This window comes from Alligator mississippiensis, chromosome 12, assembly GCF_030867095.1.
Source record: "Alligator mississippiensis isolate rAllMis1 chromosome 12, rAllMis1, whole genome shotgun sequence".
Taxonomy (NCBI): domain Eukaryota; kingdom Metazoa; phylum Chordata; order Crocodylia; family Alligatoridae; genus Alligator; species Alligator mississippiensis.
The window spans coordinates 59,421,583-59,435,731 of NC_081835.1; the positions used below are offsets into that span (position 1 = coordinate 59,421,583).

Sequence of the window (14,149 nt, forward strand, 5' to 3'; positions counted from 1 at the left end):
CTTTAGATACAGGCACTTATGCTCTGGCAAAATTCACAATTCCTGAAAGTAGTACATGATTTTTAATGGTATCTTCTTCTTTGCATTTAAGATGCAATAGCCTAAAGCAGGACATGTAGAAGAGATTACTAGCCAGTTTCTAAGAAACAGTCTCCCTTTCCTATCCTTTACCGCTCTGAGCACACACTTATAAGTTGCCCAGAAGGGCAAAATCTGAAGACTAAGGCATTCTGGAAGCAAATGATTGTGTTTTTAAATGTTTCCCTCAATAGGGGTGTGTACGCGAGAGCCCCCATTCTACATCATCACCGAGTTCATGACATATGGGAATCTGCTTGATTATTTGCGTGAGTGTAACCGGCAGGAGGTGAATGCCGTGGTGCTGCTGTATATGGCCACTCAGATCTCCTCGGCCATGGAGTACCTGGAGAAGAAGAACTTCATTCACAGGTAGGAAGGCTGCAGAGCACCTTCCCACGCTCCTTGAGTTATCGTAATACCTTTCAGAGTATCTCAGTATTGTATCCACATGCGTTACATGTCACAGCTCAACATCTTGGCATGTCTTATGCTGCCGTTGGATGTTGTGTGTTAGGTAATACTTTACAGGGGCCAGTCTTGGGACTGCTCTTCAGCTGAGGTGTTTTTTCTTACTTGCACACATTGTGAAGGTATTGATGTGTATGAAGAGTAGCATTTAAGTTCTGACCTGCTGATTTAAAAGCAAGCGACTAAAATAAACAGGGCTCTTTGTCAAATAGATTGCCTGTTACTCCTCTGGCATTAATGTTCAGCAGTAATGATCTCTTCCTTGAAACCATTGGCATTGTTATATACATACTAGTAATCACGGTAAAGCCACCTTCTGCTGTCTTTTCATTGTGCTTTCATTTTCTGTCACCCTGGTTTCATCTGCTCTGGGGATTGTTTTCTTTTATTGCTTGAATTGCATGCATCTGTGTATTAAACATCTTCAGAGCCTTAAAATCTGGAGGATTTTGACCTTTAAATGTGCAGCAATTATGGCCAATGCTTTGCATTCTTTGTCTGTGGAAATGACCTCCTAGCAATATAATGACACATCCTAGATGAAGACTTGAGAGTTTTTGCTGGGTTTTCTTTTTTAATACAAGAAGTTCTCCGTGCCACTGCCTGACCTTTCCTATCCAATTAGCTGGAGTATGAAATCTGCACATGTCTCCTCATAGAGATGAATGAGGCTCATGTGTAAAACGTAGAGGTTCCTTGTAAGACATGCATTCCCTATGCTGCACACAAACCTGATTTGAGCTCTCCTGTCAGTCAGGAAAGCTAACTGTGGTGCTACAAATTGAGCTTTCCCAACCTCTGATTTGCCCTGTTGTATCTAGTCGCCTCTGCTTGTAGCAAGCAAACTTTCTGAAATGTTCTGCTGAATCTCATTCCTCTGCCTTCTTAAGGACTTCATCTCCCATTACTGGTAATGGCCCAGATAACTAAAGTAAATAGAAACTTTTTTTTCCTTATAACGTGCCACCCCCACATCCACCAGGGCTGTTATTTCACAAGTGATGTCACAGTTCACATTCACAGATTCAAATGCTGGGCTTTGACCTCGTTTAATGAATTGGGCAGGAGGAGGAATGTGATTATGAAAAAGAGTTTTATATATAGAGACGCACAGTGGTGATCAATACTAAGGAGAGGGGATGGTCAGAAACATTACACAGTGTTTTAATGGGCCTCTAGTGAAATTTTTCTAAAGTTTGAGCTCTGCAGGAGTCTTTTTGAAGAGCCGCTATCAGAGGCAGATCTTGCTGAGCTAGGAGGTAGGTGCCCGTTCTTATTTTGTGGAAGAATCTGTTTCTAATTTGATGCGATGTAGTCTGGAAGCTTTATACAAAATGTAACATTAGTAGAAATATTTTCACGTACCTGATCCTCTTACAAGCACAATGCACTTTGAGAGAGATTACATGTGAGCTAGTGATGTGGCAGCTGCTCTTCACACAGCCCTTTCTTAATTATAAGTTGGTTGTTGCCCCTTCTTCTGCAAATCCAAGTCTATGCGAAGGTGTGGAAGACCAAAGACAGCTGCTAGTCAACCCAACTGTAATGATCATCTGGAGGTTTAGGTTGGAAAGCCAAATGTGGCTGGATATGATGCTGGCCATATCACCCCCTTGGGAGCTTTTGGCTATGCCTCAGAGCCTTAATCATACTAGCACAGGTTCATCCATGGCAACTGTTGGGTTTCTCTTTGATCATCCAGGCTGTTGAGATGCCCCATTCATGGTCAAAGTCCATAGGAATAGGAAGTCCGGCCTGCCCTGGTGCTGGTGGCAGCAGAGTTGATGGACTTCTTGGGCTTATTTTCAAGATAAAGGGAGAGCTGCATCCTGAGAAGTGAGCTAAATATTTTCTCAGAAATGTAATCCCAGGAAATACATTCATTGTTCATATCTAAGTCACTTGTAGAGCTTCTTGCCACAAGATACCATTGAGACCACGAACTCTAGGAAGATTGAAAAAATAAAACTCTGTGGGGTCTGAGAAGAGCATGCAGTATTGTAACAGCAGAGATGCAGCATGGAAGAGCTTTAGGAAGAAATAACCTTCCCCCTGATATGAAGACTTGAACCAGTTTCCAACTTCTGAAGGGAAAAAGGAGAACATCTCCTCTGTGCCTGGTTATTTCATAACTGGTTTCACATGATTTGTTGAGTCTTCCTCTGTAACAGCTCGTGCTGGCCACTGTCGTAGCCAACACCTGGGCTGGACGGTCTTGGTGGTCCGATCCGGTATGGCCGTTTGTCTGCATCTCCGTATCGCAAGGAGACATGAGACTTTCAGCTCATGACTGGGCAGAGATTGTCCTGCTCTTTACAAATCATGCTTTGCACTTAGGATAAAACCTCTTGAATGCAGCATGCGAAAGTGCCCAATTGTGGTATTTGTTGCTTGGTCTGATCTGTTTGGAGAAACCAGTGCAGCTAGAATTTAAGCATGGTAATCCAGGAGGAAAATTGACTAGAAATGGCATGGGAAGTGACTTAGGGCATTTTGATTGCCTGGCCTGAGTGAAATGTAAAAACAAAAAGGGGAAAATGGTAAGGACCTTTAAACGCTTATTGTTTCAGTAAAACAAGACAAGCTCAGACATTTTGTCGTTTAAAATGATTTTTATCCTGGCAGCGGCAGCTTTTATTGAAAGTGAGCTTTTTTTCGGAAGGTTTTGATTTCTAATTTTTTTTTTTCAAAAAAGGAGGCTGATGACACTTTCACTAAGTAGTAACGACAACTAATCTGTCTCTCTCACACAGAGGTACTTGTTCAATTTCCCCGGAGAAAATACACGCCAAGCCTTGGGGTCCTTTGGTAACAAATAACGGCCTTTGTTCTGCTCAGCGCGAGATGTTGCAAAGACCTTTCCTGATCTGTGCTTTTCTTCTTGCTTGCTGTCCTAGGGATCTTGCTGCCAGAAACTGCCTAGTAGGAGAGAACCACTTGGTGAAGGTGGCAGATTTTGGCCTGAGCAGGCTGATGACCGGAGATACGTACACTGCCCATGCTGGAGCCAAGTTCCCAATCAAGTGGACTGCACCGGAGAGTCTTGCTTACAATAAGTTCTCCATCAAGTCTGATGTCTGGGGTAGGTATTCACCCCATCATTGATGATGATGGTGATAGCTTTCTTCTTCCTCATCATCTTTGTTTAGGAATCAGGTTCAAGAAAGAGTTGGTGGTTTTCCCACTTCAAGGTGGGACCTTGTCCTTATTTGAATGGAAGACATGAAAGGGGAACCTGGGCAGAAAGTTGCAGACACCCACATGCAGAAGTAGCCTGCCCGCCACAATAACATCCAAATATGAAGTGTTTGCAGGGTCGTGGGTGCCTGAGCCAGCCCCAGATCAGTGGTGCCCTAAGCATAGTACCATGGGGCACTGTGCGGTGGAAAATGCACTGGCTTTCTAAACTACTTCTGGGATGAAAGTGGGAGTCAGGGCTCTTTCACATGTGTGGTTATCTCTGTGCAGTTGTAAAATTCCCTGGCTGAGATGAGAAATGAAGGCTGTGGGCAGACTGAACTTGCAGCCATTTTAAAAGGGCAAGAAGGTTGCTACCCAGGAGCACGCACGATTTGTTTGGGTGTAGCTGTTACATCTGCCTTCTCCTGTAGCGGTATCAGTGAGCCAGTGGCCATAACTTTATCTCTAGATGAAGTGCGCCTAAAGGTATTATAGTTTTGCTCCACTTTAAACTACTACAAGAGCAAGCAAATGTAAGATTCACATGGGTATCATTTACTGCAAGTGTGGTTGTTTTGTGTGTCCACACCAAAGAGAACTTGACCAGTGACTGCGTCAGAGCCTTTAATAAAATAGGACTGATGGCCCCTGCGAAAGAGCCAACTTCTCTCCATTCTGACTCGCAAAGCTCCCCCTCCACTTTTAGTCCATCGTCAGGTTTTCTCTTATCCTTTTCCAGGTTATAGAAAGCTCTGCTTGGAGTAGGACTTGATATTTGGGGCAGTGGGAGTTGCTGGGGGATACAGCTGACTGTTACAATGATGGTGGAAAAAGTTTCGAGTCTGTGATGGCTGGGTAAAATGGTGCAACTTTCTGTGCAATGTGTGTGTTGTTGAATAGCTGTCACAGCACCAGGGGTGGTGATGTTCTCCAGTGGTGGCTGGGGCATTTTCTGTGTATTTTTAATTTAACGTATTGGGAGAAGCTATATCATAAAGACATAAGGCTATGTTAATATCTAACCAGATTCTGCATGGCGGGACCAGGGCTTATGGATTCTGGACTGTGACTCGAGATCAAGCGAGCAGGCCTTTTGTGGATGCTTGCCGCCGTGGCTGAGGGTTCAGAAGTTTGCATGCGTGCACCTCATTGCCTGCAGACAGTATTCAAGCAGAGCTGTTTGTGGCCATGTCTAGCATAGATTGCCCTCGGTGGTTACCATGTAAATTGATGTGATTTCATTACTTATGCTGGATTGTAATTGCTTTCTCTTCAGGTTAAAACCAGACTCCAATGACTGAGCTAATTATGTGCAGGTTGTTGCTCTGGTGTTGAGTTTGTTCTTTAGACTTGAGTCCTAGTTGAGTGGCTGACACTCATTTCCAACCCCCCTAAACAGTTCTGTGACTCAGATGTCCCATCTATATTGAAGGCAGTTGCAAGCAGTGATTATACCTTGTGTTACAGTTTCTAGTGAACCCAATGCCTCAGGTAGTTGGCAGTCATCGCTGTGAAGTCCATCCCGGCATTGGAACTGCTGCTTTCCCCCCTGCAGATTGTCATGCTCCAGGAATGCAGGCAACCCAAAGCAACTGAACCATTTGGATATGGGAGTCCTAATGGGAAGGAGGCGGGGGGGATGTGAGAGGAGCTGTCAGATTTGCAGGGAGGCTGCTGTGCTGCAGAGACGTAGTTTCAGCTAATCCGCTGTGAAGTCTCTTAATTGTGCCTTTAACAGGACTTGAAGGATCTCAAGGCATTTGGGTTGGAGACAGCAGATACGCTGAAAATTAGTCTAATTCCACTCTGTCATATCACAGGGGACTTGTCTGCACTGATAAAGAGACTTGTTATGCTATGGCAGCATCCTAGCTACTGTGGAGTACGAGCCTCCCAGAGAAGGGGGCTTGCTAAATGCAAGGGAAGGTTGATTTTAGCCACCCACCAAAAGCCAACTTGCAGCTTGGGGAAGTACCTCAAGACTAAGCTTTGTGATTTCTTTATTGCAGCCTTCGGTGTCCTATTGTGGGAAATCGCGACATACGGCATGTCCCCGTACCCTGGGATCGACCTCTCTCAGGTGTACGAGCTGTTGGAGAAGGACTATCGCATGGAGCGTCCAGAAGGTTGCCCTGAGAAAGTCTATGAACTCATGAGAGCATGTGAGTCTTCGGAAACACAGAGACGAGCTGCTGGAGCTCTGCAGAGATGTAGCAGAAGCCCCGGGATGTGGTTACAGGCAGCTTTGTGTGCATGCGCTTGGCTCCCATGTTAAACTTGGCTCTCCCAAGAGGACGTCAGAAGTCTGAAGTAGCCCGTTCTTGTCACGGGGGGGTTTATTCCCTCCTAAGAATGGGAGCTGGGTGGTGCTGGGTCATGTGTCCTGGGGATCTAAAGAAAGGATTGTGCACCCACCTTTAGCTGTGGGAGGGGACTAAGCATTGCTCTGCCATTCAGGCTTTTTCTAACCATTTCTAGTCTGAAGTTGCAGAGCAGCCACAGCCCTTGTGCTTTGCTGGGTGCTGTGGCTGCTTCAAACCAGGCGTCTAGCGTCTGTACTGTAGCTGGCCTCTCATTAAAGCAGGAATCATGATGTGGGGTTGGCTCCCCAGAAGTGCTGTGCAGCCTAATGAAAGTTTATGAGGCTGGTTTAGAAGGTCTTGATACCGCTGCTCTTCCAGGCTGGCAGTGGAGCCCTTCAGACAGGCCCTCGTTTGCTGAAATCCACCAGGCGTTTGAGACGATGTTTCAAGAGTCCAGCATATCAGACGGTAGGTCCACTTCCCTTTCTGCTGGCACCATGTCTGGAAGGGGAAGTGATAGGACAAACGCATCATAAATCGTGGCTGTGAGTTTTTCACTGCGGTCATGGAAACCAGATGAATGGAGAAACTCTGCGACTCCCATGTGGATCCCAGCCACTCAAAGAGAGTGGAACACCTACGCTCCTGGGAAATGATGTTGCCCTGTAGGAACGAACAGGGGCATTGTCCTTCTTCACTACCACCCCATTATGGCTGTGGCCCCCAGGTGGGAAATGCAACTAGGAGCTTCTTGTTTAGCAATTTTCATGACTGTTACCTTCTCTGGGGACCCCCTCTCCTTCCCCACAAATACCCTGGCTGTGGAACTTGCTAAGAATTTCCATGACAAGGTAGTAACCTTAATTGTAATTTGCGGCTATCTCTGAATGGTCCAACAATGTAGCTTTGCAGTGAAACTTTGTGATTTGTACCTCCCGCGTTAAAAAAAAAAAAAAAAAATAGAGGAGACCTGTACATGTACGCGTGCATACCGCCTAGAGGTCTTCTGGTTGAACAATGTTAAGCGCCCCCCATGCCATCAGCCTCTCTCTTTCCCCATTATTCCTTAATAGTTTAGTAGCTTTATCTTTTGTCTCTGTCCTTCCAGTTTCCCTTCTAAACATCCTTCTCTGTGCCTTCCAGAGGTGGAGAAAGAACTGGGGAAAAAAGGGATGAGAAGCGTTGTGAGTAACTTTCTGCAGGCTCCAGAACTACCGACCAAAACAAGGACGTCCAGGAGGGCGGCTGAAAGCAAAGAAGCCAACGAGAGCTTGGAGCCAGCACACCCCAGAAGTCAGGGGGAATGTGGTATGTCACACCTCCAGCTGCTCTGCCCTGTGCATGAGGCAGCCTGAGACAGAGGAGGATGCCTGAATCCAGAGAGAACCTCGAGAAGACATGATAGAAACAGGACCCCCAACCTTGTGAATATTTCTGCTGCCATGAGGTGTCCTGGTTTCTCTCTGGATTGAGGAATCCATCATTGTAGCTCCCAACACTTTTGTAGCTGGATAAGGATCAGTGTTAGTACTGGGAGTTGCAGCAGCAAGAGATACAGCCCGGAATGGGAGATATCTGTGTGAATTGTTACCTAGTTCAAGGACTAATCTGCCCTAGGAGCTGTTGTGTATCCACTGCAATTGGCAACTTCAGAGCAGTGCCAGAGGACAGAGTGCTTGGGTCATGCCCTCGTGATCCTCAGCCATCTGCAGAGCAGGATCCATCAGAGAGCTGGCCTGAGTCCCCTATCCCCCCTCACCACCTCATGTTGTCCCAATGCAAGAAAATTCCCAGCAAAGGGGACTTGCCTCGACTTCCAGTCTCTTGGTGCTGCCAGGGTGGTATAAATGAGCCACCCTGCCTTCTGCCTGAATAAGCTGGGTAGTGTTCAGAATTGTGTGCGCAGTGTAGCCTCTGATAAGGGAGGGTTTTCCAGCCCCAAATCATACTGAGTGTCTGCTTTGAAACGCTGAAGAGTATTACTTCTGGCAGGTACCAAATATAATTTCAGCAAGGGCCACAGAGGTATTTACAAAATCTACCATGAAATTAAACAACCTCTCAGTCAGGTTCTCAAAGCGTGTAGTTTCCATTCGGGGGCTGTTGAAAACAATGATAAAACATTGAGCACAGACACTTAATTTGTACCCAGAACATATTTTAAAATGAAGTTTGTTTTTTTTCAAAAAAAAAAAATATTGCAGATGGGTTGTTTTTTGCCAGCTCCGGCTAAAGGTGCTGATTCTGACTGTAGTGGGCAAACCCCTTAGCAGCGCACTTTCAGATTTGATTGATGGAAAGCACTATATGAGAGCAGGAATGTTATTAATCTGTTCATTATGTTTTGTGTATTTGAGGCCCCAGAAATCTTTTGTATGTTGGGTGGATGTGTGTGTGTGTGTGTGTGGGGGGGGGGGGGGTGTATGGCATGCATGCACAGTACAGAAGGTTATCACCAGCCCTCCTCTTTGGGGTGGTTTTAGTCCACACTGACACGTGGTAGTCTTCTCACAGATACTTTGTCATATTCCAGTCTGGTGAGAGATGACAAAGTATATAGAGAGCTATGACAAAGTGTGTGTGTGTGGGCATAAGTGGGTTGTATGTATCTTAACAACATCCCAATAGAGACCTAAAAAAATCCTTTGTCTTTTTTCCACTTCCAATTGCTCATGGGTATCCAGGGCAGATGGACTTGCTTCTGAATAGAGAGCACTTGGTGAGGAGCTCTGAGCTTGTGTCTCGACCACTGAGAGAGGCTTGTCCTTGGCAGGAGATACAAGAGACTTGAACTGGTGTCTTATCCCTACCCTGTCCTTTCAGGAAAAATCTCTTTCCAGATTGTAGGAGGTTGAGCAGAGTTGCTCAGAGTGACTTGTATCCACTCTCAGGAAAGGGCTGCCCTCTGAAGATTATTTTAACATTTCTTTTTGGTTGGGCACATACAAACATATTCAGCTGCACACGAACAGTCTAAATATGTGTTCACAAAAGTGTGTGATCTGCTTCCTGGCAGGTACTGCATTTCTTCCTGAAATCTGCATCTCTGTCTTAAAAAAAGAAAAAGATTATCCCCTTCTCTCAGCTGAGACACGAGTATAGATATTTACCTTTACGTGACTAAGGAGGAGCCTTTTCTCTTTCTTTAGCCCTGCTTCATCTCCTCCTCTTGCTGCCTGCTCAAGCTTTAAATGTGTCTACTGCCCTGCAGGCAGCTCTGTCTCAAATTAGAGAGCTGTTTGAGTGCTCCTGTTGCAGTCCCTGACCTGTGAACAAGACCTCTTGTCATTCAAATGTGGAATCCTTCAGGACTCCCTCTAAATTTATCATAAACCACTATTCATTTTCTAATTTTTCTTGTAAGTGGTAAAGGGGTCACTCCATCCTCTTCTCCCAGAGCAGTTCCACTGGAGCAGTCCATTATCCCTGCTTCCCTCCATTGTCAAAGACTGCCCGTCTTCACCATGGTGCAGCTCATCGTATTCTGCTGCTGGAGTGATCCTGATTTCTTCTTGTGTCCTAGTTATTTTTGCTCCACCAGAGATTGAAGATGGGAGGGAGGGAGATGTGTAGTTTAACCAAGCAGGGAGATGAGGAAGTGGGTTAGTGGGGAATTTCTTTGTCCCTTCACTGAGTGGCTGGGAAGGAGCCAGCAGCAAAAGGACTAAACTGCCCTTGATACTCATTCACAGTCTGTGACCCAGCAAAGCTAGTGAGACATCCAGATGTATGTCAGGATTGAGCATACCTCGGGATTCTGGACCAAATCCAGCCCTGGCCTCGGTGGAGCTGTATCCACTTTGCAGCAGGTCTGAGCGTGGGCCTCTGTTTACAGAGCCGGTGCCTATTAGGCGGTGTCAGAGCGCGGCAGTCTCGGAGGAGAACAGATTGTTCTGTTTCGTGAAGCGAAGCTCAATAGAATCTTCTCTGTTCCTTGCAGACCATCTGGAGCATGAACCGGCCGTGTCTCCGTTGCTTCCACGGAAGGAAAGAGTCGCCCTGGAGAGCAGTTTAAATGAAGACGAGCGGCTGCTTCCGAAGGACAAAAAGACCAACCTCTTCAGCGCTCTTATCAAGAAGAAGAAGAAGACAGCCCCTACCCCTCCAAAGCGCAGCAGCTCCTTCCGGGAGATAGATGGCCACCCGGACCGCAGGGCAGGGGGTGAGGATGAGAGCAGGGATGCCGGCAACGGGGCTTTCACCACGCCGCCTACGGACGCCGCTGATCCTTCCAAATTCCAGGGCCCAAGCAATGGGGCTGGGGTCATCAACGGGGCAGTCACGGGGAACTCTGGCTTTTTATCGCCCCACCTGTGGAAAAAGTCCAGCACTATGACCAGCAGCCGAGCAGCTGCCGGTGAAGACGAGAGCAGCTTGAATGCCAGCAAGCGCTTCCTGCGATCCTGCTCTGCCTCGTGCGTGCCCCATGGAGCCAAGGACACCGAATGGAAGTCGGTGACACTACCCCGGGACCCGCAGTCCACGGGACGGCAGTTCGATTCGTCCACCTTCGGGGGACACAAAAGCGAGAAGCCTGCCCTGCCGCGGAAGCGGGCGAATGAGAGCAAGACGGATCTTGCCACCAAGGGGACGGCAACACCCCCACCGCGGCTGCTGAAGAAGAACGAGGAGGCGACCGACGATGTGTTCAAAGACGCTGAGTCGAGCCCTGGCTCCAGCCCACCCACACTGACACCCAAACTCTTGCGCAGGCAGCCTGCCGGTCCTCTGTCCTCCGGTGTGGCTCATAAGGATGACGGTGTCAAACTGAGTGCCTTAGGTACCCCTACGACAACGGACCAAGGGCCTGCTGTGAAAGTCAGCTCTGCCATGTTTGTGGGTGCTAGCAAGGCTTCCACCGAAGAGCCCAGGATGAGGAGGCTCAAACAGACTTCAGAGAAGGACAAGGGGAAGCTATCGAAGCTGAAGCCAACCCCACCGCTTCCGCTGTCTTCATCCTCTGTCGGCAGGCCTGGAAAAGCCTCCCACAGCCCTGGGCACGAAGCAGCAGCAGATGCAGTGTCAGGTCCTAAATCCAAACCACTGCCTCAGGTTGCAGACGCTGCCAGCAGTGATGCTGCCAAGCCAAACCAGCCAGGGGAAGGGGGCAAGAAGCCAGGGCTCCCCTCCATACCAAAGCCACAGTCCTCCAGCAAGATGCTGACCACAGCAGCCCCAGCCCCCTCTTCAGCAGTCCTTTCAGCCTCAGGTGGTGACCAGCCATCATCCACAGCCTTCATCCCTCTTATCTCCACCAGAGTGTCGCTGCGGAAGACCCGCCAGCCTCCGGAGAGGATCGCTAGTGGCACCATCACCAAGGGAGTGGTATTGGAAAGCACGGAGGCCCTGCGCCTCGCCATCAGCAAGAACTCGGAACAAATGGCGAGCCACAGTGCCGTCCTGGAGGCCGGCAAGAACCTCTACACCTTCTGTGTGAGCTACGTGGACTCCATCCAGCAGATGAGGAACAAGTTTGCTTTCCGGGAGGCCATCAATAAGCTGGAGAACAACCTCCGGGAGCTCCAGATTTGCCCAGCCACAGCTGGCAGTGGTCCCGCGGCCACACAAGACTTTAGCAAGCTTCTTAGCTCGGTGAAAGAAATCAGTGACATTGTTCAGAGGTAGCAGAAGTCAGGTGGCTGCTGCTTGTCATGGGCCAAAGCCAGCTGCAGAGAGAACTGGGAGTGCACATGCAGACTGATAGGGGACCAGGGGCCTTGGGGACAGGGATGAACCCAGACGGTTGAATGCTGCCCCGCTGCCTAAGCCGGGGAGTCCATCGAGATGCACTTTTCCTCCCTTTTCACCCAGGCTCCCTGCGACTCACGTACTCACGATCCTCTTATCTGTGGAGTTCTTGCCTTGTGGACGATGAGGCGAAATGCCGAGGTCACATCATGCCTTTTTCTTAATATTCTGTTGTTCTGGACAGAGCTTTAAGCTTGAAGCTGGACTGACGGACATTGATGTTCTGCCCCCCTCCGGGAGGGAGTCCTACTGCCGTGTCGTTCCCTCCCCCTGCCCCAGAGTTGAGTGTTTGAATAGCAATATGCCCGCTGCTTTCCTGGGGGGGGTCACAGCGCATGTCCCCTGCCTGAGTCTGACGCTTCTGTGAGTGACATTAATGTGTCAGATTGGGGCTCGGGGGGTGGAGTATCTATGTAACTCGTTCGTGAAATAGGACGCTATGAAAGATGTTTACCAAAATCTTCCCAACGGCTCCATCCGCAGCCCTTAGCTGCCAGCCAACAGATCCGCGCTTCTCATGACTTCTTCACGGTGGAGAGTCCAGATGAATCGCTGGAGGTTTGGATTGTTGCGGATGGTCCCTGTTAATGCTGTGATCCCGTTTGTGAATCTCTCTTTGGTAGCAATAAAAGACAGACAGGGTTTGGGGAGAGAAGAGCAGCTCATGCTCTCCCGATAGTCGACACTTGGGGGAATTGCCGCCCGTCACTGAGCGAGGGATAGGAGGGTTGCAACGGGTGGGGAGGGCGCTAAACCCATCCGAAAGGATTCCAGTGTGCCTCCAGCAGTTGTTTCAGCCGAGTTGGTGCATCCCAAGTGCTCTTGAGCAGATGCACCGGCAGAGCTGTTATTTGCCTAAAATTTCCAGCCGCTTCAATGACACAGGAGCAGTGAGCACATAAGGGCTGTATCAGACCCGGCTACCACTCCCCCGTGCAGTCCCTGTGAGGAAGAGGGAAGCAGCATGTTGCAAACCCTTCCTCTCAGCATCAACACTGAATCCCACTGAAGTGCTTAGGGTCACCCTTGCCGGTTAGCGTAGGTTGTTCTACTTCCATTGGAAAACTTGATTGCCTCAATGATACTCCGACGGTTCTGGTCAGGATTAAAGGACCTGGGGAGCCTGCAGACAATTCTTCCCCTGGGTGTATGTATGTCCCCGAGGGAGCTGTGCCTCCAAGGAGCACCTTTCCCAGGTTGCTTTGACCTTCCCAACTAATTCAGCCAACTGGGAACTAACTGCAACACGCCTGTTAGTAAAAGGACAAGGTTTAGGGCTATTAACAGTGCAATTTAACTCCTTGTAACCGTTCCAGACGAGAGAAGAAAGCAAGCTCCCCATCCCAGGTCCCCTCCTTTTGTGTATTTTTAAACACTAATCACCTTCCATTTGTATTTTATTTTATTTTTTCCACTGAGGAGCTCTCGGTTTTGTATACGATTTCCCATAGTGCGTTCTGTTGTGTGCTCACACCACCTTGCGACCTCACAACCAGCCGCGACAACGCACGACAGACATTTAAACAATAAAAACAAACGAGAACCACACGCCACAGGCTGCCTTTAAAGAAAAAAAAAAACCCACAAGCAAAAAAATCCAAAAACCCCACGCCTTGGACTGTTGTTTCTGAGGTACTGTTTTTACGTTGTTGATAACCTCTTGTGCCACTATATTATACACTTGTATCTTGGTATTACACACTTTTGTAGACTTCTTTTGTCCTTTTTTTACTACGTGTAAATAGCTCTGTCCTTCCTCTTCGTGATACCCAAGGGGCTGTTCCCTTTGGTTTTGGTCCAATACAGATGGTTTCTGTACGTGGCTTTCCCCTCCCACCTCTCTCTCACTTCCTCTGTTTTTGGTTTTTTCGGGGGTTATTTTTTATTCTGGTCTCTCTTGCATAGTATATTTAAAAATAAATCATTGTTGAGGAAAACCAGGAGCGCGTTGGTGTCTTGCTGAGGGGGTTGTTGGCCCCAGTGGCTTGTCTGGAAGGTGATGTGCCCTCCCGAGAGCGGACTAGAAGCACATTTGCTCTGCGAGGACTCATGGAGGCCTTCAGTGCACCGTGCTGATCATGCCCGGGGGACAGCGAGCTCCTGGGGCTGTTGGAGCTGGTTCTCAAATGCATCCGAGAAAAGCAAAAGATGTACAGAAGAAAGACCAACACGGGCCTCATTGGCAGTTGGAGATGTGCTGTTGACATCCGTGAGATCCATACGTGGCCCCGGACTTTCCTCCCTCTGTCACCAGTGCACGTTCAGGCTCTGTCCTTGGTTCCTTTTGGCTGGCGTGCCCCGTTCTTTAGCCAGACAGCTTGGCTTCTCCCTACCTGGTTCTTGTTTCTGCCTTTCATGAAGCCCATGTT

General features: G+C 48.3%; 1 protein-coding gene across 2 annotated transcripts in view; it reads left to right on the plus strand.

Moving 5' to 3' along the window:
* The window catches only part of ABL1 (ABL proto-oncogene 1, non-receptor tyrosine kinase), a 96,720-nt gene extending 83,000 nt beyond the window's left edge, over positions 1-13,720 (plus strand). For both annotated transcript variants that reach the window (XM_006259998.4, XM_014610571.3), the window contains exons 6-11: positions 273-450; positions 3,447-3,631; positions 5,739-5,891; positions 6,411-6,500; positions 7,176-7,340; positions 9,973-13,720. In XM_006259998.4, coding sequence (XP_006260060.2) covers positions 273-450; positions 3,447-3,631; positions 5,739-5,891; positions 6,411-6,500; positions 7,176-7,340; positions 9,973-11,657 — 2,456 coding nt within the window. In that variant the 3' untranslated portion in view covers positions 11,658-13,720. The remainder of the gene's footprint in view (positions 1-272; positions 451-3,446; positions 3,632-5,738; positions 5,892-6,410; positions 6,501-7,175; positions 7,341-9,972) is intronic.
* The last annotated feature ends 429 nt before the right edge of the window (positions 13,721-14,149 follow it).